This window comes from Talpa europaea (genome assembly GCF_964194135.1).
Source record: "Talpa europaea genome assembly, chromosome: 11".
NCBI lineage: Eukaryota > Metazoa > Chordata > Mammalia > Eulipotyphla > Talpidae > Talpa > Talpa europaea.
This window is the reverse complement of record NC_140078.1, coordinates 100,411,990-100,437,284: the sequence shown is the minus strand read 5'-3', so window position 1 is coordinate 100,437,284 and position 25,295 is coordinate 100,411,990. Positions and strand designations below refer to the sequence as shown.

Here is a 25,295-nt window from a genome sequence, read left to right as displayed (position 1 = left end):
CATGAGGCTAAGCCGCTCAAAGCCTGCCTGATGGGCAAATTTGTTTTGGGAATTGCCCCTTGTTAGGATCACGTGCCTGTCATTTATGTTGATTGTGTGTTTATTCGAGTCTCAGATGAAGCAAGTATTACTTCCAGAATCATCTGCAATTTTTTTTGGTTTTTGGTAAAAAAGAAGTTGTTTCCCATAACCCCCACATTTTGGAGAATGGTTTGAGAGGAGGTTCCTCTCTTCTCTTAGATCTTTCCAGCCTTCCAGACGGAACCATACCTTCACCCTCAAAGGACACAGGCAACGAAATGTGTTGGCATAAATAATTTATTGCGAAGTCTAGTATCATACACTAGTGTGCTTGACAATTCGCTGGGCGGGGAGGGTGGTGGCTGGGGATAAGGGGGCTGGGGGAAAGGAGGGGGTGAAGAGGTCCCCGCACAGGCAGGTTGCTGAGGCCAGCCTTGGTGTCCCTGGCTGCTGGTGAGCACTCAGTCAACTAATCGAGCTGGGGGAGGGAGGGAGGTTTCCCGTGAGGCTAAGAACCCTCAGTTCTCCTTTGGAGGCCCACCAGGTTCCCAGCCCTTCCCCCGCTTCCTAATTCCTGGTCCTGGGGGTTGGAGGAGGGTGTCAAGGTAAGAAGCTCTCTAGCTTAGCCGAGCCAGGGGTCCCCACAGTCTAGGCCTGGCCTGGGGAAGGTCTCCAAGAACTTGGGCCTTCATTGCAGTAACTTCAGAAAGGTTGGGATGAGGGATGGGGTCTTGCCCTTGGGGGGCTGCCCTCCCTCTGTGGCGTCCAGGAGCTGCTGCATGTAACAGGAGGTGCCAAGCAGCAAGTGGCCTGTGGCCTGCATGCTCATGAGGGCCCAGCGGAGAGTTTCCCTGCGTGGAATGAGAAGACACCAGAGTCAAAACACGTCCCTGCCAGCATCCCCCAGATGCCCCATCCTCCACGCTCCCAAACAGGGCAGAGGCTGCCCTCCCCAGCAATGGGAGGAGCTCAGTGGGCACTTTCTGCAATGACCAGTAACTGGAATGTCCAGAAACCCCTGCTCTCTCATGCAAATTTCAAGCTCCTTTAATAGGGCCTTTTATTTTTGTAATGCTATTTTGAACCAACCAGATTATTATCCAGAACACAATCTGTTCTGGATCCTGAAGCCTTCCCAGTCATTCGCAGACTGACTCATTTCCAGAGTACTGAACTCGCCAGGTGTGGCAGTGTGCTGAGAAAAACTTAAATCACATAGGCCTGAAGTCTAGTGCAGCCTCATCAGCTTGGCCAACTGCTTCTGCTCGCTCATCTACAAAATGGAATCACACCATTTTTGATCCCAGAAGGCAAATAAACAGAGACAGAAAATAGAACAGAGGTTACCAGGGACCAGGGGAGAGGGTGCTGCGGAGTCAGTGTTTAATAGGTACAGAGTTTCAGTTTGGGATATGAAAAAATTCTGGAAGTGAATCCTGGTGCTGGTTACATAACATTGTGACTATATTTTATGCCACTGGATTGCAGCTGACTGAAATGGCAGATTTTATGGTCTGTGTGTCGTAGTACAAATAAAACAAAACCCCCCAAATAGCCAACACTGCTAAGGCACCATGCTGACTCCAGCTGTGTTGTTTTTTCGATACCAGTGTCTACTGTGTTTAGGCCCAAGAGTCCAATTTCCCCTAAATGGACTGAACTGAAAGGCTGAAACTTCTTGCTCTAAATTTTGAAATCTGTAAACTATGGGCAGCAGGCCCAGATCAAGGGAAAATGGAACTGCAGCCAAAGAACTAGGCCAAAGCCTCGGTGCCAGGACACACAGCCTCAGGCCTCTCACCTGCCCACTGGGTATGCAGATTAACTAAGAAAACCCCGAAGGTGTAATTGGGTCCCCCCTATGTTCTAGCAGAACCCTTGGGGTCCTGAGCCGGAGCCTGCAGAACAGGGTTTCATATGTGTCTTCATCCATTCTATCATTAGCGTTTGTTTTTTACTTTTTTTTTTTTTTTTTTAAAGATTTATTTATTTATTTATACAAGCACTGGGTACAGTCAGAAGCGCGGGAGGGTGAGAGAATTCACCAGAGCCAGAGCGGGGAGCAGAACAGGCAGAAGGACCGAAGCACACTGCTGAGGGGAGCAGCGGGCGGCAGGAGAGGTCTGCGCGCCATGCGGGACCCTCCTCCGGTGGCCGGGGAGCAGCCGGGGATCGAACTGGAGCTGCAGAGGCTGCGGGCAGCTTCACAACCCAGCGCTCAACTGCTGCGCCACCAGGGAGGCCCCTGTTTTTTACTTATCTTATTTTTGGTTATGGTTGTGTCTGCAATTCTTTGATGCTGCCCTCATCAAAGTACTGAGGGCAACAGAGTGCCTGCTCTCTTGGAGGCTGGGCTGACATCTTGGCCAGTTCTGTGTCTCCAGCTCACGAAACAGGCTCAGGCTCATGGTGAGGACCCAGGACATACAGGTGAAGCGGCAGGGGAGGAGTAGAATCTGCCAGAAGCACCCGGCAAGAGCCATGCTCTGCTCTTCCCTTGCTTTCTGGCTTTATGCTGATTGGATCTCCTCTGCCTCAGTGGCTGCCTCCATTTAATGGAGTGAGAACATCTGGAGCAACACTGGTGCAGCTGAACTTGGGAAGCACTGCCAGAGGAGCACCTGTCTTAAAGTTTAACATATTTGGGCCTCCCCTGGTGGCGCAGTGGTTGAGCGCTGGGCTGCAAAGCTGCCCGCAGCCTCTGCAGCGTGGGTTCAATCCCTGGCTGCCTACGAGGGTCCCACGTGGCATGACAGACCTCTCCTGCCACGTCCGCTGCTCCCCTCAGCAGTGTATTTCGTCAGTCAGTCTGCCTGTACTGCTCCCCACTCTGGCTCTGGTGAATCCTCTCAACCTCTCACGCTTCTGACTGTACCCAGTGCTTGTATAAATAAATAAAAATAAATCTTTAAAAAAAAAAGTTTAACATATGCGAGCCTTGATTAGACTCAGAAATCAAGGGGGAACAATTTCATTAGTTCATACAGATGACTCTTAATGAGCAACATGCAAATAAGTTGGCTTATGGACATATCCAATTTTGTATCTATAGGTTTATTTATTTATTTATTTATTTTTATAGAGGCATGTTTTCTTTCTTTATTTGTTTGGGTTTTTTTGTTTATACATGCACTGGGTACAGTCAGAAGCGCGGGAGGGTGAGAGAACTCACCAGAGCCAGAGCGGGGAGCAGAGCAGGCAGAAGGATCGAAGTACACTGCTGAGGGGAGCAGCGGGCGGCAGGAGAGGTCTGTCGCGCCATGTGGGACCCTCCTCCGGTGGCCGGGGAGCAGCCGGGGATCGAACCAGCAGAGGCCGCGGGCAGCTTCGCAACCCAGCGCTCAACCGCTGCGCCACCGGGGAGGCCCCTATAGGTTTATTTTTTTTTTCCCTGCATCTATAGATGCATCTCAGCATTCTTGACAGACCTGTACAGGAGTAGTTTTGAATTATCCTTTGAACTGATTATAACTTCTCGCCACTTCTCTCATTCGTAGAGCTCAATAAAATCTTTGACATGTGTTCATTTCTAAAAAGCCGATGAGGGGGCCTCCCCGATGGCACAAGAGGTTAAGTCATAGCACTGTGAAGCTGTCCACAGCCACTACAGCATGAGTTCCATCCCCGGCCAGGGAGCTACCTTCATGGCGCGGCAGACCTCTCCTGTCTCCCCGCTGCTCCCCTCAGCAGTGTATTTCAGTCAATCCACCTGCTCTTTTCCCTACTCTGTCTCTGGTGAATCCTCTCACCCCGCCCCCCCCCGCCCCCTGCACCTCTGGCCTACACCCCAGCTCTTGTATGCATTAATAAATTTTAAAAAATAGGGCCTCCCCTGGTGGTGCAGCAGTTGAGCGCTGGGCTGCGAGGCTGCCCACAGCCTCTGCAGCGCCGGTTCATTTCCTGGCTGCCAGCGAGGGTCCCACAAAAAAAAAAAATAATAATTAATTAATTAATTAAAGGTTGATGAAGAGGCTCTTTTGGAAAACTGACTACTTTTGGTGAAAAAACAAGTTGTCATTATGGTATTACATGAGCAAAATGTATCCGGCTCCACCAGGAGCAGGAGGTGTGGTCCTCACATGCGCTCGCGTCCTCTAAGGCACAGTTCAGGCTGGAAGTTCTTGACAGATGCTTCCTGGGCCCCGCTCCCAGGCCCCCAAGCCGAGGCCCGTGTGAGCAGAGGGGCAGTGTTCCCGCCCTGCCCCAGCCAGTCCCAGCTACTCACTTCACAATGCGCTTGGCCCCACAGCAGTTCAGGTTGTACGAGAGGGAGTAGGTGCCGTAGAGCGTGGCCTTCACGTTCAGGCAGCCGAAGAGGTCCTGCGGGTTCATCTTGTACAGGTCGAAAGTGACGCGGGCCACGTCAATCTTCTTGGCAGGTTTGTGGGAGAGGGACAGTGGGTACCTAGTCCCCTGCATTGAGAAAGCATGTGGTTGGCACCCCTCAAGGCCTCCCCCCAGGCTTCCAGTGTTCTCCACGCACAGGTGGACCTCACCTGCTCGGAGAGGGGTTGCCATTTCTGCCCCTTCTGGAGAACCATGAACACGGTGTCATCTGCCAGGGCTTGAAAATACTCTTCTGTCTCCACAGTGGTGCCATCTTCCTCCAGCACCAGGAAGAAGGGCTTGTCTGCCAGCATCAGTGTATCCTGGACCTGAGGAATTAGGTGGGTGACGCTCCTGCCTCCCCCATGCAGTCCCAGAGCTGGTACAGGGAGAGCACCTCAAAACACCACGCTGCCAGGAGAGGGTCAGGGGCCCAAGGACCCAGCCTGGATCTCAGGCTCTTGCTGTGGGATCACTGTCCAAAGACTCTATTATGGAGCCCGTGGTAACTAGCTTCGTGGTTAATCTGCTGGTTGATTACATAATTTTTTTATTGAGACAATTTACCCATCATAAAATTCACCTTTTTAAAATTCACCCTATTAAAATATACAGGTGGGTTTTTTTTTAATATATTTACAAACTTGTAGAAGCACCACCTAATTTCAGAAATGGTAGATTTCTCACTTTAATTTTCTTGCTTGGATTCAGTAGAGAAGTTCTCTTTCTATTTAAAATTCTTCAATCAGGGCCTGGGACAAGCAACACACCACCTCACTCCCAGGTCTGGGTTCTGAATCCCATTCTCTTTTAAAAAAAAAAATTATTTATGCATACAAGAGCTGGGGTGCAGGCCAGAGGTGTGGGGGGTGAGAGGATTCACCAGAGACAGAGCGGGGAACAGAGCAGGACTGACTGAAATACACTGCTGAGGGGAGGCAGCGGGCAAGGCAGGAGAGGTGTGCTGCGCCATGTGGGTCACCTCCCTGGCTGGGGATCGAACTAGTGCTGCAGTGGCTGTGGACAGCTTCATAGTGCTGACGATTAACCCCCTTGCGCCACCAGGGAGGCCCCACCAAAATGAAGCAGATCTCCTTAGAAAAGGCATTTCAGGAGCTAGCGCAGGGGAAATGCAAGGGAGCCTGCAGTACCCCACTGTGCCCGAAAATCAGAAAGCGCTCAAAAGAATAATGGGGACATGGCAAAAGCGCACAGAAGTCAGGTTGAATGGCATCTTATTGGCAGAGTGTGGGAGGATCTGAGCATCATTAAATAACCTGTTAGCCTTAGGGTCCATTCAAGTGGGGATACTGATGCCCCTTTTGATATAAGTAAAGGCTACACTGAAAGGTATAGAATGAGATGTTTACTTAGTGCAAATTATCTCCCTAGGAAAGAATTAACATTTAGATAAGATAATGACTTTACACAGAGAAGACGGACTGTACCTCCTTATTCAGATAATCAAAGAGAAACAGCTATGTGATAAATCAACAATCAGCATGACAATCTATTTTTGACATATTCCGGCCAGATAAACAAGAACTGACCAATAGACAATTCAAACAGGGTCAATAATCCAAACAACCAACTGAGAATCTTTGAAACATCGTAGAAAACACCCTTGGAGGTACAGAATAATAGGTATTAAGTCAGTAATTTAGCCTCAACTGTTGTTAGTTTGAGACTTTTTTTCAAAATTAGTTTTATTTCAAAAGCGTCCAAGGTCTTATTATCTTTTAAAATGAAACCCAACTTTTCCTCACCCTGGTCAATAAAAGCTCTCCTGCTTTAGAGGCCCTCACCATCATATCGCCATACACCCTCCCTTCACTGTTCCTGCTCCTTTCTTTTTTTATTATTATTATTATTATTTTTTTTTGTGGAACCCTCGCCGGTGGCCAGGGATCGAACTGGCGCTGCAGAGGCTGTGGGTAGCCTCGCAACCCAGCGCTCAACCGCTGTGCCACCTGGGGAGGCCCTCTGCTCCTTTCTTTCTGTCCCAAGCTTGGGAAGGAGAGGCTGATGTCCTCCTGTTCAGTCGGTAAGATTCACTTCTGGCCTGTGTTCCATCTTGGAAAGATGGACACCCCCACCCCGACCCCCAACTTTTATTCTTCTCTGCATCCTCTGGAGTTAAGACCCTGTGTAGGGTTCCCAAACTTCAGGTTTTTTGGATAGTCCTGAAGAACTTGCTAGAAAAGACAATTTTCCTGGGCTTCACGGGGTGAGGGTGGGGTGAAAGGGAGGGTCTGGGAAGCCATATGCAACAGGCCATTTGATGTAGGAGGTGGTCACCAGACCTCAGTGAAAATCATTCTGAGAACAGACTCAAGGGTGAAAGAGCAGTTTTGAGTGCAGGCTAAGAAATGCAGTCTGGGACGCCGGAAGCCTCCAAGAGCAGGGGAGGGAAGAATGGACCTAATTCAGAGGGATGGCGGAGGGAACGCAGAATAGAGCGTGAGGTCAGCTCTGATTAATCCAAACATTTGATCTGTGCCCGGCACCTGGGCTTGCAAATGAGCAGGGGTCTCCCCCCATGGAGCTGGTGAGCCAATGAGGCAGGGAAGCCACAGCCACATGATGGAGGAGGCTACAGGTGGGCCAGTGGAGAAGCCACCCCCAGCCCAGCACAGAGGGGGCAGGGAACAGGGAAGGGGGGCAGCCTCGTGGATTTGACTCCCCCAGGAGCTGCTTGGTTCCATCCTCTACAAGCACACCTGATCGATAGTTTGAAAAGTCTTCCACAACCTTCCACAGAGTCTTCCACGGAAGGGCCAGAGAGGAGACACGGCCAGAAGAACGTGGCGCCAGAGGGAAGAGGTGGGGAAGGAAACTGCCTACACCTTGCTCTCCCCCCAACCCATGCGGTCGTCACGTTTAAAGAACTGCAGGAAAGGAACCCAAGGGTCTTGCGGGTGTGAAAGTGTGCTCTGAAAAAGCCACGGATGAATCATTCAAGCAGGAAGACAACCCACAGCCCTCCCCTGTGCCCGACTGGGCATGGACTGGGCATGGACTGGGCAGCGCCGCAGGCTGGCTCTCCCGCCCACTGGGGCTGCCTCCCAAGGGAAATCTTTTCACCGTCTGAGCCATGAACTCCATCCCTGCTGAACTCCCAGCCCGTGACCCCGAGGCGTGTGGCACTGGCAGGGCCAGCTCCAGGTCCTGGGCCCAGGGTTGGCTGTGCAGAAGGCAGGCCCGCCCCTCACCTTGAGCAGGAGGTCGGCGAGGCTGCACGCCATGACTCCCTTCCGCACGCTGCGGTCTGCGCTGCTCACCTTGCAGGGCCGGGCCCGGGGGGCCTCCGGGCTGGGCTCCGGCACCAGCTGCTGGGTCACCACGGAGGTGCTCACAGCCACGTACCTGAGGGGTTGGGGTCTTAGAGGGAGCTCCTGCTGGGTCGCCCACTTCCCCGCCTCCCGAACCACCTCATTAGAGTCCTCCCCTGCCACCCCAAGCCGCCTCACCAGGACTTACTCAAAACCCTGCTAAGGCTGCGCAACTCTGACTTTCAGGGGCACATCGGCCCTCTGAGAGCTTGTTAAAATTCTGATTCAGTGGGTCTGGGTGGGTCGGAGACTCGTGGGTCTAGTGAGTCCCCGCGGTCACGCTGCCGGTTCTCAGACCAAGGGGAGTTGGCAGGGGAGAGAAGATGCCCCTGCGCCCCCCCATCACCAATTCCCTCAGCTCTTCTCACCCGTAGAGGGAGAGGAGTTGGCCTAGCTGAGGCCGGCGCGGGCCTGCGTTTCGCCATCTGACAGAGTCAGTGTCGAGCCAGAGGACGGAGGGGACCTGAGTTTTGGAATCAAGGCAGATCCAAGTTTAAGTCCCGCCTCCACTGCCATCTGCGAGGTGATTGGCAGCACCCTCTGGGCCTCAGTGTCTATACATGTGATATAAGAACCCCCACTTCTCACAGCTGGGCGAGTTTAAATGAGATCAAGCCCGAAAGCACGCAGCCCGGCGTCCGCCTCTTTCTACTCACGTGGGGGTGCGGGGGGCAGCAGCAGTAACGCTGGGCGGGGAGTCTTAGTGAAGGACAGACTCTCGGTCCCGCTCCAGGCCCGCCGCAGCGCATCTGCAGGCCGGCAGGACGCCCGGGGGACCAAGGGGCGCCAAAGTCTGAGGCCTCCGCCCTGTAACCTCCAGGGCGCCCTTCCCCTCGGCCCCCTGCCCTGGCCTGTTGCCCGTCCTCACCTGGAGAGGGACTTGGGGTAGAGGAGGCTCAGGGACTTCATGGCATAGTCCATCCTCGTCAGCTGGATCACGTGGGACCTGGGAAGGAAGCAAAGACAGCTCCTTGGGGTGGGACGGGAGGGCCCCGACTCTCCTCCTCAGATACGATGGCCAGCAAGTCTCCGGTCCGGGCCCCTCCTGACCGCACACGCCCCCCACCCTCCACCCTGCCCTTCTGCCGTCCCCCACCCTGCAGGTCCACTAGGACCAAGCTGGAGACCCCGCGGCGCCCAGGCCGGCCCCACCCGGCTGTCATCCCCACCCCGCCGGCCGCCACGCACTCCATGTTTCTCCCACTGCGGCTCCGGGCACAATGATCTAGGATCACGAGTCAGGCCCAAGAAGTCCCGCTTGGTCAGTGCCCATCCCTGGGGGCAGAGTCCGCTCCTCTGCTGGCAGGAGGTGACTCACACGCCTCGCCCTGCCGGGACCATTCCCTCACTTGTGTCCGCCTAACCTCCTGACAGAGCTGGCCCGCTCAGGCCAGGTCCTCGAGGACAGGCAGCAGGCCGAGCCTCTCTCCTCTCTCTCCTGGGGTGGTCGAGCAATTCCTACCCCTCCGGAGGCCTCCTGCTGGCCAAAGGGACCGCGACGATGGAGGTGGTCTCTACCGTCCTCCCTCCGAGCGCTTGAAGTGTGGCTGGCCCCACGGCGAGTTGGGTTGCTAGTTTCGTGAACTGGTTTAAATGTAAGCAGCAGCCGCTGTGGCTGGTGGCTGCGGGCACCCACGTGGGCTGCCGGGTCTAGCTGACAGCCCTGGCTCTCCTGCCCCCGCCCTCCCTCCCAAGCCCCCATGCTCCGGTGCTTGCTTCCCTCCAAACCTTTGCACATGCAGTTCCCTGCACCGTCTTCGACCTCTGGCCCCGGCCTAGACTGTTGCAGCCTCCAAGCCCAGGTTTCCCAGCACCCCCCGCCCCCCGCTCCTTGGAAAGCCTTGTTAGAAGGCTTGTTGAATCACCCCTTCTTCTTGCTCTTTCTACTTTCTAGCCAGGTGAGCTCAATATCTGTTTCTGCCTTAGCACCCCAACCTCTGGGCTTCACCCTGAGATGTTCTGTCCACTCTTAGCCCCCAGCACAGCCTGGGCCTGGCACAAAGCAAGCAGCTCATGATTAAAAGCCCCTTGCATTTTGGGTGAAATCACGCTTTCCTTCCAACTCGGGGTCTCCCAGGCCAGCCCTGTCGGGGAGCTCGCTCTCCCCATTCGACGCTATGCAAGTCTTGCTTATTTCCCCATCTGTAGCAAAGCTCCACCGAGTCCCACCTCACCTGCTCTCCAGGAGCCAAAGCCAAGCAAAACAAAAACCCAAAGGACAGACTCCTTACCTCCCCCTCACCGCCTCCTAACCTCCTTACAAAACTGGCCCCCTCAGCCCAGCCCTCGCTCCATTTTATTCCCAGCTCCCAGGGAAGCCCCACCCCGGCTTCAACCCCAACTGGGGAAAAGAGCAGGGGAGGAGAGCAGCCCTGACCCGTGGGATTTCAAGGCAGCCTAACTTCCAGAAAAGGCCTGGAAGGAGGGAGGAGGCAGGTTTCGACAGCTTTGGGACAGGCGGTGGCCAGACAGGCCTTCAGGAACAGAGGGCACGGACAGGACAGAAGTGGGTGGTGGTCCCAGCCCCTGGCCTAGCCGTGTGAGCACAGACAAGCCGCCCCACCTCTGGGAGCGCTGGTCTCTCACCTGCATAACAGGCGATCAAGGGTTCAGGTGACGATTCGTGAAAATAAAAGTAAAGGGCGTTGCAGCAGACACTTCACGGATAGAATGTTTGTGTTATTGACAACATAATGATTTTTTAAAAGATTTATTTATTTATGCAGACAAGAAATGGAGTACAGGCCAGAGGTCTGGGGGGTGAGAGGATTCACCAGAGACAGAGTGGGGAGCAGAACAGGCAGATTGACTGAGGTGCACTGCTGAGGGAAGCAGCGGGCAAGTTGGGAGAGGTCTGCTGCACCATGTGCGTAGCTCCCTGGCTGGCCGGGATGGAACTTGCGCTGCAGAGGCTGCGAACATCTTCATAGGTTGAGTCTTAACCCCTTGCGCCACCAGGGAAGCCCAATATAATGATTTAGTAACAGCAGAGACGGGGACTGGCTGAAATGTGTAATGGATTGATCTGTGATGCAGCAATTCTACACTCACACACAAACACTCACACACACTTACACACCTTCCAGAGAAGAGAAAACATGCACCTACACAAAAACCCATACACAGGTGTTCACAGGTAGATACAACCTGAGTCCTCTGTGTCCCCAACACCCCCCAGGGCTGGCACGGTATAAATTCCTGACAGTGCTTGTTAGAAGAGGGTGAGTTGGTTCTGCTGGAATTTATTTACTCAACAAGCATTTTCTTGAGCATTTATACTGGGGGGGGGCCGGGGAGAGGAGGGATTGGGGTCAAAATAAGGGGGGTGCACTTATATGGGGAATATAAAAAAAATCAAATAAAAATAAAATAAAATAATTAAAACATATGTGTATATATATATATATATATATTTCTTATGAGTCATAAAAAAAAAAAACCGGCTGTGAAGTTAGCGAGCTCCGCACAGGACTCTTCCTGTGCCTTCCGCGCCTTCCGCGGGGGCGGGGCCTGGCGGGGCAGGGGCGGGGCGTGGAGGGCGTGGTCAAGAGGGGGCGTGGTCGAGGGGCGCGCGTGCGCGCCAGGGGGGAACCACCGAGTCGGCTCTCGCGAGACAGCGCGGCCGGAAGTCGCCCTCCCGGCGCAGCGCGGCTGTCGGGGCGGCGGGCTGCAGGCGGCGGCCGGCGTGAGGGGCTCCCGCGGCCTGGGCGGGGGCAATGGCGTCTCGGGCGGGCCCGCGAGCGGCCGGCACGGACGGCAGCGACTTCCAGCACCGGGAGCGCGTCGCCATGCACTACCAGATGAGGTATGGAGCGGCCGGGAGCGCGGGGCCCGGCCCGCCGCAGCCGCAGCGCCGGGCAGCGACCCGGTTCGGCGCCGGGAGAGGGCCCGGCCCGCCCGCCAGGCCCCCGGGCTGCGCCTCCTTCGGCGCTGAGGCTGGAGGGTCCCGCCCGCGCGCGGCGCCGCCCCCGTGGGACCGCGGGCACCTGATTTCTGACCGAGCCTCGGTGTCCTGCAGAGACAAAAAATCCTCCCCTCGAAGTTCGGGTGCAGGAGCGTGAGCCGGGGGGTACCGCGTGTGGAGCACCCCGGGGAGAGGAACACAATAGCCGTCGGCCTCTGCCCAGTAGCTGTTTTGTTTGGGTCCTTTGGGGGCTCGTGGGCAGCGAAGGCCAGCCGGGCCCCTGCAGGAGTGAGCTGCACCCCACGGCCCCTGGGGCATTTCTCCATGGGCTTCTGCAGTCACAAGTCTTTCCCGAGCTGCCCGTTGGGCGCTGTGGTGGACACAGGTCAGAGGGCGCAGAAGCAGACCTGGTCTTCAGATGCATGTTGCACCTGCACCAAAAAATGTGTTACAACAACAACAGGCAAAACTGGTCCTTGCAGCACTGCCTCTGCCCACCTGTGCCTATGCAGGTGCCTCTTTTCACCAACTCTCTCCCTCTGCAGGGCAGCAGCCTCCCTGCCTGCCTGTGACCTGTCTGGGCCACCTGCCCGCAACCATGCAGGCTTCTCTTTGCAAACCTGTCCCTTCTGGGGCAGCTGTTCCTGTCCGTTTGTGTCTATGCAAGTGTACTTTACTTTTCTGTCCCTTTTCCTAATAAGCCAGCCCTTTAGATATTAAAAAAAAAAAAAAAAAAGCTGGTCCTTGTGTTCATGGAGCTTGAAGTCTAGAAGGAGCTGACCCCCCTACACACACACACACACACACACTTTCCCCATTTCCTATAATGATTATTTTTTTATGTTTTTTTTTCCTTGCTTTAAATGCATTGATCTCTCTGAGAATGTTCATGTCTTTGCAGTTTTTATTTATGCCAAGCTCTTTGGACACGCCCTTCATTCTTACCCTAAGGGAACACCACAATTTAGGCAGGTGTTTTCGCAGCTGGCTAGAGCAGAAACTCTGTCCCTGGAGGTATGAGGAGGATACATTTAAAACTTGAGAGAATTAGAATAATAAGAGAAATATGTGCTTCCTAGAGGGGGAAAAAAATATCCACTCTAGCCAGAGAGATTTGTGCTTCCTTGCCAATACTGCCTTTCCTCCAGACTGTATCCTGTGGTGCAAAGTCATGTTTCTAAACACAGCTGAGTTACTCTGCTTTCAAAATGACTCCTTCATCTCCTTTGCAACTGCAAATCCCCCTTCTCCCCCCTCCTAAAATGTATTCCTGCTACACCCAACCCCTTGCTTTCCTGGAACACAAATTGTGACTTTTTGACTGCTCCAAATGCATGCCTCCACCCACCCCTGGGAGCCCAGCCTAGACAGCACCCTCGCTGAGCCATTTTGTCCCAGGCTGTGATGATGCCTCCTTCCTGGGATCCCACTCCTGCAACATAGAGCTTTTCCGGTTCATGGTCTGATCGTTTTGGTTTTTTTTTTTTTTTTTGTCCTCTGTTCCTTGTGCCTGGCCTCTAGGCAGGGACTCTCTCTTGTTCAAGCATGTATCCCAGTGCCCACGATAGTTGCCTGGCCTAGAGTTGGTCATAAAATTTTGAATGAAAGGTACTTCTCCCTCTGCTCTGCCCACAGTGTGACCCTCAAGTATGAAATCAAGAAGCTGATCTACGTGCATCTGGTCATATGGCTACTGCTGGTTGCCAAGATGAGCGTGGGACACCTGAGGCTCTTGTCACACGATCAGGTGGCCATGCCCTATCAGTGGGAGTACCCGTACTTGCTGAGCATTGTGCCCTCTATCTTGGGCCTCCTCTCCTTCCCCCGCAACAACATCAGCTACCTGGTGCTCTCCATGATCAGCATGGGGCTCTTTTCCATTGCGCCCCTCATTTACGGCAGCATGGAGATGTTCCCGGCTGCACAGCAGCTCTACCGCCATGGCAAGGCCTACCGCTTCCTCTTTGGTTTTTCCGCTGTCTCCGTCATGTACTTGGTGCTGGTACTGGCGGTCCAAGTGCACGCCTGGCAGTTATACTACAGCAAGAAGCTCCTGGACTCTTGGTTCACCAGTACGCAGGAGAAGAAGCGTAAATGAAGCCTGTCTGATGAACTGCTCTGTGGGGTGAAGCCTGGGCCTGCCACTGAGCTGAGGGAGCGGGGAGAGGAGCTGTTCTCAAATCTCCTTTGGTGATTTTTGGCAGCCGTGATGTTGGCAACTTGTGCATTCTAGGCCCAACTGCTGGAAAACCCCTCCTGGTGCCATCAGCTAAGGTGGCAAAACTATATTTTATTTATTCCTGATTGGCTGGAACTGATAGAACAGCAGCTGTAAAACAGACTTCAGCTGCTTGAAGTTGAGGCCTTTTGGGGTGTTTCTTTAAGATAGCCTCACCCTTGCCTCTCCTCAGTCTTCTCCCCACTCCCACCTGTCCCACCTTAGCCACCGACACTGAAGGAGATAGGGAAAGTGTCAGATTCTCCTTCCATCTCTAGGCTGTGGTGCAGGAAGTATTAGGGAGGCTGCGCCCCCTGCAGGCTGTGGTCTCTACTGCAAAGCATTTTAATTAAAGAGAACTTCAAATAAAGTTACAACCACCCTCTCTACCCAGTGCCTTGTGTTTGCAATTTACTGAAGTGTGAAAGTGTGTTGCTCGAGTGACCTTAGATACTAGGAGATGGGTAGAAGCTCCTGGAGTGACCTGGCAGTGGCCACAGAAAAGAACTGGGCATAGGGAACCGAAGTCAGTTGCAACCCTGTGGTTTATGGGCAGAAAATCCCATGGGTCATACATTGACTCTCTCCACCTGTACAGTGGCTCATTCTCACAGACCCAGCTTGGGTCATGGGCTCTTCGGGTTGGCTGTCCGTGTTTATCAGTCACAGCAGGTGTGTGTTGTGAACAAAAGAGTTTTAAAGCATCCCTGTGTCTAAGGAGCTTGCCCTTGGTGAAACATGATAACATGGACACGGAATGAGCACAGCATCTGATAGTGTGGGCCATCGAAGTTAAAAATAGAACTGGGGGCCTCCCAGGTGGCGCAGCGGTTGAGCGCTGGCTTGCGAAGCTGCCCGCGGCTGCAGCGCCGGTTCGATCCCCGGCTGCTCCCCGGCCACCGGAGGAGGGTCCCGCATGGCGCGCAGACCTCTCCTGCCGCCCGCTGCTCCCCTCAGCAGTGTACTTCGGTCCTTCTGCCTGCTCTGCTCCCCGCTCTGGCTCTGGTGAATTCTCTCACCCTCCCGCGCTTCTGACTGTACCCAGTGCATGTATAAACAAAACAAACAAACAAAATAAATAAATAAATGAAAAACATGCCTCTATTAAAAAAAAATTAAAAAAAAAAAAATAGAACTGGGAAGGAGGTCTGTGAACGACAGGCCCTTGCACACCTGAGAGTCTGACACGGTAAAGGTAAGTAGTTACTACGTGGAAGGTGTGTGCCTTTGGCTCAGCCGCTTTGTCTCTGGATGATGCCCAGATCGCTGCCCTCTCGAGAGCTGCGTTCATTTGTTCTCTCAACAGCGGATGCGCGGGCGCTGGCCGTGCTGCTCGCTCTCAGCTACTTCCTCTAGTTGTCCTGAGGAGCCACTCAGGCTCCGAGTGCCCCAACTTAATTCTCTGCCTTCTACCTCAGACCCATTCCTCGTCTGTGTCCCATGTACAAGCTGGCACACCGAGAGCACAGCCCTGTCATCATTAGGTCCCTCCTATGTGCCGTTATTGACCAACCAGAATTCCTCCCCGGGCTCCCGCCATGTGACCCCAGCGCGGTGGGGTGTCTGCAGTACTCTCACCCACGCTGTGCTGCAGCAGAACTGCTTGTGAACCCCCATATTGATTATGTTTATCCAGTTTCCTTTGCTTAAAATTTCCCTTTTCTAGTTCTTTATAACTTACCCTTCAAGACTGATTTCATATGGTCATTTTGGAGCCTTCGGACTCCTGAAATTCAAGTAAAGAGTTCTTGCTTTGAACTCCCATGGCCTTGTCATTTTGCCATGATGACGTATTGGCTTCCATGTCTCCCTCACTCCTTGCTCAGCACCGAACACGTAGCATGCGCCCTGAACTTGCCAACCGAAGTAAGTGTAGACTAAAGTCAGGATGTATTTCGTATGGGGAAGAGCGAAGACCGAAGCAAGGGTAGAATTCGGATAGCAGAGAGCGGCAGATGGAAACGTGTGGGGAATTGTGCCCTGTGCACCAGGCACAGATTACTGGATTTCAAAGAATTAGCATGCAAAGAATTAGTACAAAAGCTTATTTTTAATTTTCTTTGATCATTAGGTTCATGGTTTTCGTGTGATTTCGAAGCTACGTTATGAAAATGACCATCAACAGCAAAAAGAAAAACACCAATTTGACTTACTGTAGCTTTCTCCTTGTTGAGATTCTGCTTTTCTGGGCTTTTCCAGTCTCTTTTCCTGTCTCATGTTTGTAGTGTTCCTGGGAGCAGACGAGACCTCCTTTGAAAGGATCTTGATTTGAAGGGAAGAGCACTGTATTTGGATCAGAAAACAAGTTCATGTACTGACACACCTGCTTATTAAAGTTAAGATCAAATCCTGCCCCTTTCATAGGTGGTTCAAGGTCAAATAAGGTGAAGTATGGTGCAGGTGCTTTGCAAACAATGCAGCAGTATATAAATGTGAGGGATGGTTACTCCCTGGTGTTTATAGAGCAGGAGGGTGTGGGTGACCAAGGAACCCTTAGCATCTAGTCCTGGAGAAAGAGTGTGATGCAGAGGAACGAACACAGCTTCTGATGTTAGCCTGACTTCACTGGAGGAGCTTAGTCAGCATCAAGATCCCTTCCCTTGATGAGCAGTGTTATTTCCCTTCATAGTCTCCCCTGCCTCCCCTCTGTGGCACACTCTTGTCTCACAAATCCTGGTGGTTGATCCCTTCCAAAAGAGCAGAAGTGAAGAGCTCTTGGCCACTCCTGGTTTACACTGGTCTAATTGGTTGGGCCTTCCAGCCCGGCACGCCCTAACATAGGCCCAGATGTCCCCACAGAGTTTGGGAACTGACCATGATAGGAAGAGCCTCAGAGGGTCAAACCAGAGTCCATGCAGGGCTAAGGCAATGGCAAAATTAACAGGTTCCCAGGCCCCCACATGTTCTGCTGCTGAGCACATGCAGGGGCCTCCCAAGACCTGAGATCCTGGCTTGGTTCCCAAGCTTAGAGCCTTCAGACACCAGCCACAGGTGAAACCACCTGTGGTTGGTGCTTCCACCGTGCCACCGCCAAGAGGACAGGGCCTTGCGCAGAGGGAAGCCTCCCAGGCATCTGTCACCTTCACTCCAGTTGGACGCCACCTGTGCCAGCCACAGGGTCTCTCCTCCCCTGGCGGTACCTGCCAGGAATCCCTACCCCCCAGCACTGTGACAGCTGAGAACCCACTATTGTGAGCCGGCTTCCCCCTGCGTTCTGGCTGTTCCCATCTCCTTTGGTCATCAACCCCACCAGCTACATCACACAGATCCATCTAGTGCCTTCTGCGAGCCGCAGGGTCCAGAAACCCTCTCACTTCCACAGATCTCCCCAAGCAGTGTGTTCTGGCAGAAAGAGCCAGAAAGTCAAGGTGGTGAGCCCCAGCTCTCCATTTTTGCATTTGGACAAGTTCCCTAGTCTTTCTAAGTGTTTTCTATTCTGCAAACGGTTGACTAAGACCTCAAGAGCTGCAGTACTAATAAGCTGTGATAATGTGGGCAAAACCCAAGGCCCAGGGCCTCCCCTGTGGCGCAACGGTTGAGCGCTGGGTTACGAAGCTGCCCGCAGCCTCTGCTGCCAGTTCGATCCCCGGCTGCTCCCCGGCCACCGGAGGAGGGTCCCACATGGCGCGACAGACCTCTCCTGCCGCCCGCTGCTCCCCTCAGCAGTGTACCTCGGTCCTTCTGCCTGCTCTGCTCCCCGCTCTGGCTCTGGTGAATTCTCTCACCCTCCCACTGCTTCTGACTATACCCAGTGCTTGTATAAATAAATAAATAAATCTTTTAAAAAAAAAAAAAAAAAAAAAACCAAGGCCCAGAGTCTGAGAGCAGGTGTTGGGCAAACCAGATCTGATCCTCTCCTTCCCCAGGGTGCGCGGGAGTCACCGTCGAGGTCTCCACTTCAGTCCTCCTGGAGCAGGCGCCGCAGTAAGTGAGCCCGCATGAAATACATGACGCAGACCTTTCTTCTCACCTCTTCTTTCATGTTTATTCCTAGTCTGTGCGCCACTTATCCTCCTTTCTGTTCTCCCCCCGCCCCTCGTGTGCATGTGTCCATTTGCTCCTTTTCTGCTTCTCCTGCCACCCCTTAAGGAGCCAGGACCGGGGAACATGAACGCAATATTTTCACTGCGAGTCACATCTGAAGACATAAGGGCCGAGAAGGAGGCTCCAGGTTGGAAGCAAGTGTCTCGCTCCTGCCCCAGCAGAGAAAGGCGTTCTTATGTGGATCCAAACCAATGTGGGTTAGGTAAGAATTTGTGGGGGAAGACACCCTAACCTTCTCCTCCTCTCATGTCTTATTGATTGGTTTGCAGTGACAGGCTCTAAGGCCCACAGGCAGCTGTGTGTTGTCAGGCAGGCCCTGCGTGTTCCTAGGAGCAGAGAGACGGGGGGTGGAGGGCGGAGAGGCCGTAAAGGTGGCAGAAAATGCTGAACGGCAAAAGGGGTTCCCCGGGCTAGAGGCCATTCCTGTCTGTCCTCATTTATTGCTAAAATGAAAACTGTCACTCTCACCTGTCCTGCAAGGTGGTTAAAGGACCGATTAGGAAAGTGATTCATGAAATAGGAAACAGATAAGCTGTCACTTAGATGAAATGTCTCGTAGTTGACACCCATTCAGCTGCAAAGCACCTATTTCATGATGTGCCCTGACAGCCTCTGCTGGGCAGCAGAGAAGAGATTAAGGAAGGACATTTACGATAGTGGGTGGAAGCAGCTTGGAACCAGCAGGAATTAGACACGGCAGGAATTAGACACGGCCTCTGGAAGGTCACCGCTAGACTACTGAAAGATGCCAATGGACAACCATCTCATGATGCCCTAACCCGGCAACTGTACCCCCAGTTTTCTACTGTGTGTGATGCCAAGGCGAGGGCTGAGGCTGCACAAATGCCCCATGAGCTGGAGGAACCTGTGGGATGATAGGAAGGGAGCCTCGGCAGCATCAGAGACCACAGGAAACCAGCTCAGGGCACTGGGCCTGCTCCTTTGGCTCCAGGGTTCAGCTTTGAGATCTGGGGTTCCTGAGCAAGCAGTCCTGATCACTGGATCCCCCAAAGCCCCTTTGGGAGAGAGCTCTTTGCCCAGAGAGCTGGAACTGGCCAGTGGGTGGAAGGAGCTAGCGGGCCTCTGCAGTGAGTCAGCCAGGTCCGGACCCGGATGCATCTGGGGGCATGTGAGGCACATTTCTGCCCGTCACTTGTCTCCAGTACCAGTGCCAGGCAGGGTTAAATCTCAGTTCTCTAAGTGCAGGCACGAAGCATGTGGTGAGGGGTCCAAACCCACGTCCCTGGCATGTTACTGAGCCAGTCAGGTCTCAGCCTCTCAGGAGTAGGAGGGTTTAAGAAGTGCTCTGTTATTTCTCTACCAGAGCGGGAGTCCCTTGCCCTCCACGTGGGGACAATAGGTTGTTCTGGGGTGCAGACATCCTTCCATCCCGCCACTTGAAGAAGGAATGTGGCCCGGTGAGCTGGTTGGGATCTAGGAGGCGCTCTGGGGCAGGGCAGGGTGGCCAGGCTGAAGCTGCTACTACTGCTCTCTGCCTCTCTGTGCTCCCTGCTGCTGCCGCCAGGTCCCACCAGGCCCCACCAGGCCCTGCTCCTACCTTCAGGCTGCGCAGCCATGTTCTGGGTGCCTTGACCCCACAGAGGTCCATGGGGAGCCCCAGATTGGCAACCTGACTGCTGCCTCTCTCCTGCTGCTCATTGTCCCCTCTGCCTCTGCCTCTGCCATCTGCTGCCTCCCACATGGTAAAGTGCCGCCGTCGGGCGTGCACACCTGCTTGGCACAGGCTGGTAAAGTTCCCCATGCCTCTGCCTGTGCCCCTGTCCTCTCACCGGCTCAGAGGGGTAGCCAGGGCCTGCTGCTCTGCGCCTGGGGAGGGTGATGCTGGGAAGAAACCAGCCAGAGTGGATGCGCTTCTGGGTCCCAGCAGTAGGTGACCTGAGGCCAAGGGCTGGGAGTTCCCACCTTTTGCAAAACGCACCTAATAATACTTCTCTCTTCCCCACTAGGCCCTGGGCCTCCAGGATGACAGTCCCCCGGTGCATCTTTCCCCTCCCCACGCCTCTTCCCACATACCATCGGTTCCAGACCCCCAGCCACCTGCATTCTAACCATGGTTACCAACCTGGGAGGGAGGAGAAAGCTCAGCATGCAGAACCAGGACAAGCCTGGATTCTGGAGGTGTTTGTGCCACACACCCTGCATGGCTGTGCAGCACGCCCCACCCCCAGGCTGGCAGTTGGTTGTTTGTGAGCAAAGTTGTACCACTTTCTGAAGGTGTTTCTCTTTTTCAGCTGGTAAGGATTTGGAACATTAAGTTTTATTTTATTTTATTTACTTATTTTTAAAAGATTGTCTTTATTTTTGCGTAGAACTGGGGTGTAGGCCAGAGGTGCAGGGGGTGAGAGGATTCACCAGAGATAGAGTGGGGGGCAGAACAGGTGGACTGACTGAAATACGCTGCTGAGGGGAGGTCTGCTGCGCCATGTGGGTAGCTCCCTGGCCGCCACCGAACCCAGGCCATGGAGCCCTGAGACTTAACCTCATTTAGTTCTATGAATCTACTATTATTACCTGCTGTTTGCAGAGTGAGTCCTTCTTTATCCAACTCTGTTCCTGTGGTGCTTGTTGCTTGGTGCGTACTGCACCCTGATACTCTGCTCCCATGGACACCTTTGTATGCACATAGAGCTTTTCTCTGTTTAAACAATTGCCTCTTTATCATTGTGTCCACCTTCCAGACCATGAACCTGTTACCATTAATCACTCTCCTCTGTCTGTAATGACTCATTGTCCAACCTTGGGCCACATCTCCAGGCAGAGGAGGGGCAATGACTAGCTGCATGGTGTGTGCTCCCCACACAGGCCTCCAGCGGGGCCGCTTCTGTCTCCTGGCACAGAAATCCCCAAAGTCTTACAGGTTCCTGTTCTGTGGGAGATGCAAGATGCAGGGTCTGCTCAGGTGGCTTCCTGCCCACCGGCCCACCCCTGCGCCCACAGCCCTTCCCTTTCTGGCCCCTCTTTGGTGGGAGACAGTGAAAGTGTGGAGCTGAGATAGATCAGCCCCCTCTATTATGCAATTAAGGAAATGGAAGGGTTGAGCAACTTGCCTGTGGCACCCCAGGTTCCAGAGGCAGGAGAAGCAGCGGAGATCCTGATTCCCAGCCTCAGGCCAAGCTTGTTCTCTGCCTCCAGAGGAAGCTGCTGGGGAGCTGTTGCACATCTGGGAAGGGCCATCACATCTCCCTCCCCTCTGCAGACCTCTCCCACAAGGGGCTGTGCTCCAGCAGGACCCAGCTTTCCAGTCCAGAAGCAGTGGAAAGTCTCTCCCTACCCGGCTCCCAAAGGCGTGGAGTAGGCGTGGGGGGTGAGCAGAGATGGGCCCAGCCGAGTAGTGGTGCCTGCGCCGAGGCCGAAAGATGAGGCCACTAAGTCCCCTTCTCCCCTGGGCCTGAGTTCCCCTTACACCTGCTGCCCGAGGCCCGGGCTGTTGGAGGGGCGGGGCAGCCAGGCCCCGAGGCCAGTGTGCGTCTTTGTCACCAGTGTGAAGAGCTGAGCAGTCCCTTCGATGTCCAGGTATGGAATGTCCACTCCTCTACAGGAGCTGGCGCCCAAAGGACCTACCCCCTGAACGGATGGGGAGACTGAGGGTCAGGGAAGGAAGATGGTCGTTCAAGACGCCTCACAAGTCTGAAGAGCCCAGCGGGAAGGGATCTGGCACCAGGTCCCGCTCTTCAGACTAGACAGAAACAAGGGAGCCTTGTCGCCTGGGAGGAGGGCGGAAGGGGTGGAACGAGACCTGGGGCGCCAGGAGTCCCAAGCAGAAAAAGGCGTGCGGTGGCCACCTCCAAAGCCAGGCCCCCCAGTGATTCAGTAGTATTGAAAAGCCTTTTCCGTTCCCCCCAAGGAGTTGCTCCCCCTGAGAAGATAACAATGTGGCTGGGCCCCCATCCCATGCTCGCCGCCCCGCCTGACGCCCTGCCTCCACCTCCCTTGCCACCACGGCCCTTGGGGCCCCAGCTGGCTTCAGGTACAAGCTGGAGATGCCCCTCCCAAGGTCACTGGGATGCCAGCATTTTAATTAATTGACTTCCTGCTGCCAGCACCTAGCGCCCACCTGGCACACAATGGGAGCTCAATAAATGGTGTATTCCTTCCCCCACCCCATGTGTTGAGACACCTAGAACAAACGGGCAGACTCTAGCGCAGATGCCCGCTGCCAGGGCGTGGGAGACAAGTCTCCTGCAAGAGGGAAGAGAGGGTGGTGGCCGGTCCCAGCTGCCGCCTGCCCCTGTCCAGGAGCCAGTGCTGTTCTCAGGCTTTGCTCTCCCCAGCTGCTTGGTCACCAGAAGATCATTGGGGTTGGGGGGGCGCGGGCTGTGGACCTGCCTTACGAGTTCCTCCTGCCCTGTCTGTGCGCAGAGGTGAGCGGGGAGCTGTGGGCTGACTGGGGTTCCACTCCGAGGTCCCCCGGATGCCACAGGCGGTCAAGCACACGTCCAGCACATCTGGTTTTCAAAGCAGTGGGAGTTACAAGGTGCTTGGGCGCCTGGTGCCGGCGTGGCTGTGCTGCCCGCGGGCGCAGAGGTGGAAGGGGCTGCTGAGCACTGGGCATCCCAAGCTCAGCCCCACCCAAATCCAGCTTCCCTCAGTGCAGACTGGCCTCCAGCGCAGCCCACAGAGGCGGAAGCGGCAGCGGCCTTCACTGTGTGTTCAAGGGCGTCATGGTGGAAGCTGTGGTCACTGCTGGGGTCCATGTGAGCCTAATAGTCCTGACTGGCCTCCTTGGCGGCTCCCTCATTATAAGCCTGAGGTGTAGGCTGCAACTGCCTTGGACTAGCTAGAGCAGGCCTTGCCACCCGGGGGCACGAAAGGGAGGGCACAGGAAGAGAGGTCTCTCGTCCATGAGGGGTGAGCTACTGGAGCGGACACAGCCTGCGCTCTGTCCACCTTCAGGCCCGTGACAATGGCTGGAGCCCAGCAGTGTCTCGTTCCTTCCGCCAGGCCTCACCCACACCCCAACATCTTTGAGTTCACTTGCTGAGTGGGCTGGGCCTGCCTTGTTCCGAGCCTGGCCTGGAGCGGGGCCAGATGCCCACCCTGTGCTGGAGGGATTCCCACCCAGTGGCTTCTCCCCTCCCTGCACCCCCAGCCTCATTCAACTCCCCTGGGAGGAGGGAGACAGGCGCACAGGCATTGGGGGGGCTCTGTACCCTCAGGTGTGAAGGTCAGATGTCCCGTTTGCCTGGAAGCGCCTCTGGATGGGGAGTTCTGGGGACAGTGGGAGTCGGCAAGAGGGAGGTGAGGTGCTGACGAGCCCAGCCAGCCTCACCCTGAAGGGCCGAGTCTCTCACAGACGCCTGGGACTGTGGATGTGGCACCGCTGGCCTCACCGGCCTGTTGGGCACTGTGTTGGCCCTCGCCTGCCAGCGCCCACTGTCGGGTAAGGTGACCTGAGCCAACCTGGGGTGACCGCCCAGGCCCCCTTCCCTGCCAAGCTGGCCCGCCCAACCTCGGGCGTCTGCTGGGAGGCAACGGTGAGGACAGGGCGGTGGTCACGCAGTGCAGGTGGCTCACCGCTGTCGCCAGGTGAGAGGCTAAGTGGGGCGGAAATCCAGGCGGCTTTGCACCTGCCCTCGCCTCTCGGCTGCCTTTATCTAATTAGCCCGAAGGCGCCCCACAGGCCGAGAGTGCTTGGGTACCCAAGCCGTGCTAGGGCGCTGATAAGGACCTTGGTAGGGAGGGTGCGCCCTGAACCCGGGCAGGAAGGGGCTGCGTGGACCCCGGTGCTCCCCATCTGGGGGGGGTTTATCTACGCGATCTGCCTGGTTTCCTGGTGCTCCCGCTCCAGGCCGGCGCCGCGGACTCGGAGGCGCGGGGCGCTGGCGGGGCGCGCGGGGATCGTGGGCCTGTGGGAGGGCGCGCGGGGCGCGGGAGCGGGCGGTGCTGCTGCTGTGGGGCGGCGGCGGCCCCACCCCGCTCCCCGACACACGCCCCACGCCCCACGCCCTGCGCGCCCCGGGCCGCGCTGGGGCCGCCTGGAGCCGGGCGCCGGCTGGAGCTGGAGGCCGCGGGACTTGCCCCCCCCCCCCCCCCCCCCCCCCGCCGAGCTGTCAGGTGCCGGCGCCCGCTCGGGGACCCGGCTGGAGCCAGGGGGAGCCGCCTGTCCTGCGGTCCTTGGAGGACCTCGAGGACGGCCACCCCGAAGGCTTTTCGCTGTCCCCAGCCCGAGCAGCACCTCCGCACCCTCATGCTGACCCGGCTCTGGGGGTCTCAGGGAGAGGCACCCCCAGGAGAGCGCCCCCAGCCCGTCCTGAGGGAGGAGGGAGGCCGCTCGCCTCGCCCCCAAAATTCCAGGGACAGCCGCACTTGCTCCAGGTCTGGCGCGTGAGGCTGCCGTAGTGGTGGTGAGGGAGCTGGGCTCCGACAGTCCCCAGCGAGGGGGGTAGAGGGTGGGAGAAGCCCCCTGGGATCAGAGCCCCCCCCTTTTTCCCTGACCCTACCCAAGGGGGTGGGAGAGGAGACTCTGGACCCGGAGGAAGACATTTTGTTTGTCCGGGCTGCCCAGGGCAAAGGTGAGACAGTAGAGAGGCGGAGAAAGGTGAATAAAGGCAAAAATGATGAAGAAAGTAAGAAACACATGTGCTTCCCCAGGGGCTGGGGGGTCCCGAAGAGGGGGGTTGTTGTGCAAATCTCTGTGTCCTCACCCACGCATTCTCACAAGCAGTGCTCCAGAAAGGCAGGCAAGGCCCGGGACTCCCCATGATCCTCACTGCAGGAAAAGAGGCCACCGCCTCAGAAAGGAGTGTGTCAGCACCCCTGAACCCCAGTCTACCTGGCTGGGCCAGGTCTGGTCCTACACCCCACTGGAGCAGGGCCTGGAAGTGCTGAGAAGTCCCTTATCCCTGCTTTTAGAGCTCCTGTCCCCCAAAGCGTCGGTGAAGCCCAGGGAGTATGTGATGGGAACTGGGGTGCCCAGGAAGGGACCCAGTGGGCACCAAGACCCTGGACTGGCACGGAAAACGGAAATGGCCCAGGATTGCCCAGGCGCTGCGTGCATCCTCAGAGCCCTCCTCCTTTGGGATCCCCTGGTGAGCCAGAGCTCCCTCCTTCAACCTTGATGCCACCACCCTCCCCAGGCGCCGCTCTCGCCCGGCAGAAGAGGAGGAGACTGGAAAGAGGGAGGAGGCGAGGCCACCACCCCAGTCCTAGGCTGCAGGCTCCCAGGCCTGGAGTCGGTGGGAGGGACAGGGCGGGGCGGGAGTTGCCGGCTGCCTGCCAGGAGCCAAAACGAAAGCACTCGGCTGGGACTGGGAAGGAGTGGAGACTCCCAGGCCCGGGAGTGAGCGGCTGTCCTGCCCCAGGCCTGGGGACCTGAGGCTGGGGAGGGATTCTGGCCTCTCCAACCCACAGGCACGGGGCTGAGTGGCAGCAGCCGTGGGGTGTCTGCCCCCCCCTTGGGGGGGCAGGCAGGGCCTCAGGCCTGGGTGCC

At 55.6% G+C, this 25,295-nt stretch overlaps 3 protein-coding genes across 3 annotated transcripts; 2 read left to right on the top strand and 1 right to left on the bottom strand.

Moving 5' to 3' along the window:
* Positions 1 to 709: 709 nt before the first annotated feature.
* Positions 710 to 8,609, bottom strand: CIDEC (cell death inducing DFFA like effector c; the record flags this gene model as incomplete). Its single annotated transcript, XM_084247519.1, has 5 exons — positions 8,548 to 8,609; positions 7,560 to 7,713; positions 4,518 to 4,676; positions 4,247 to 4,434; positions 710 to 872 (listed from the first exon to the last, which is right to left on the bottom strand). The coding sequence occupies exons 1-5, from the start codon at positions 8,598 to 8,600 to the stop codon at positions 710 to 712; spliced, it is 717 nt and encodes a 238-aa protein (XP_084103645.1). The 5' UTR covers positions 8,601 to 8,609.
* Positions 8,610 to 11,395: 2,786 nt separating this feature from the next.
* Positions 11,396 to 13,681, top strand: JAGN1 (jagunal homolog 1; the record flags this gene model as incomplete). Its single annotated transcript, XM_084247108.1, has 2 exons — positions 11,396 to 11,484; positions 13,219 to 13,681. The coding sequence occupies 2 exons, from the start codon at positions 11,396 to 11,398 to the stop codon at positions 13,679 to 13,681; spliced, it is 552 nt and encodes a 183-aa protein (XP_084103234.1).
* A 5,379-nt stretch (positions 13,682 to 19,060) lies between these two features.
* LOC311180179 (uncharacterized protein) lies at positions 19,061 to 25,181 on the top strand (the record flags this gene model as incomplete). Its single annotated transcript, XM_084247840.1, has 7 exons — positions 19,061 to 19,065; positions 19,322 to 19,647; positions 20,889 to 21,152; positions 21,237 to 21,379; positions 22,153 to 22,227; positions 24,312 to 24,378; positions 25,168 to 25,181. The coding sequence occupies 7 exons, from the start codon at positions 19,061 to 19,063 to the stop codon at positions 25,179 to 25,181; spliced, it is 894 nt and encodes a 297-aa protein (XP_084103966.1).
* Between the last annotated feature and the right edge of the window lie 114 nt (positions 25,182 to 25,295).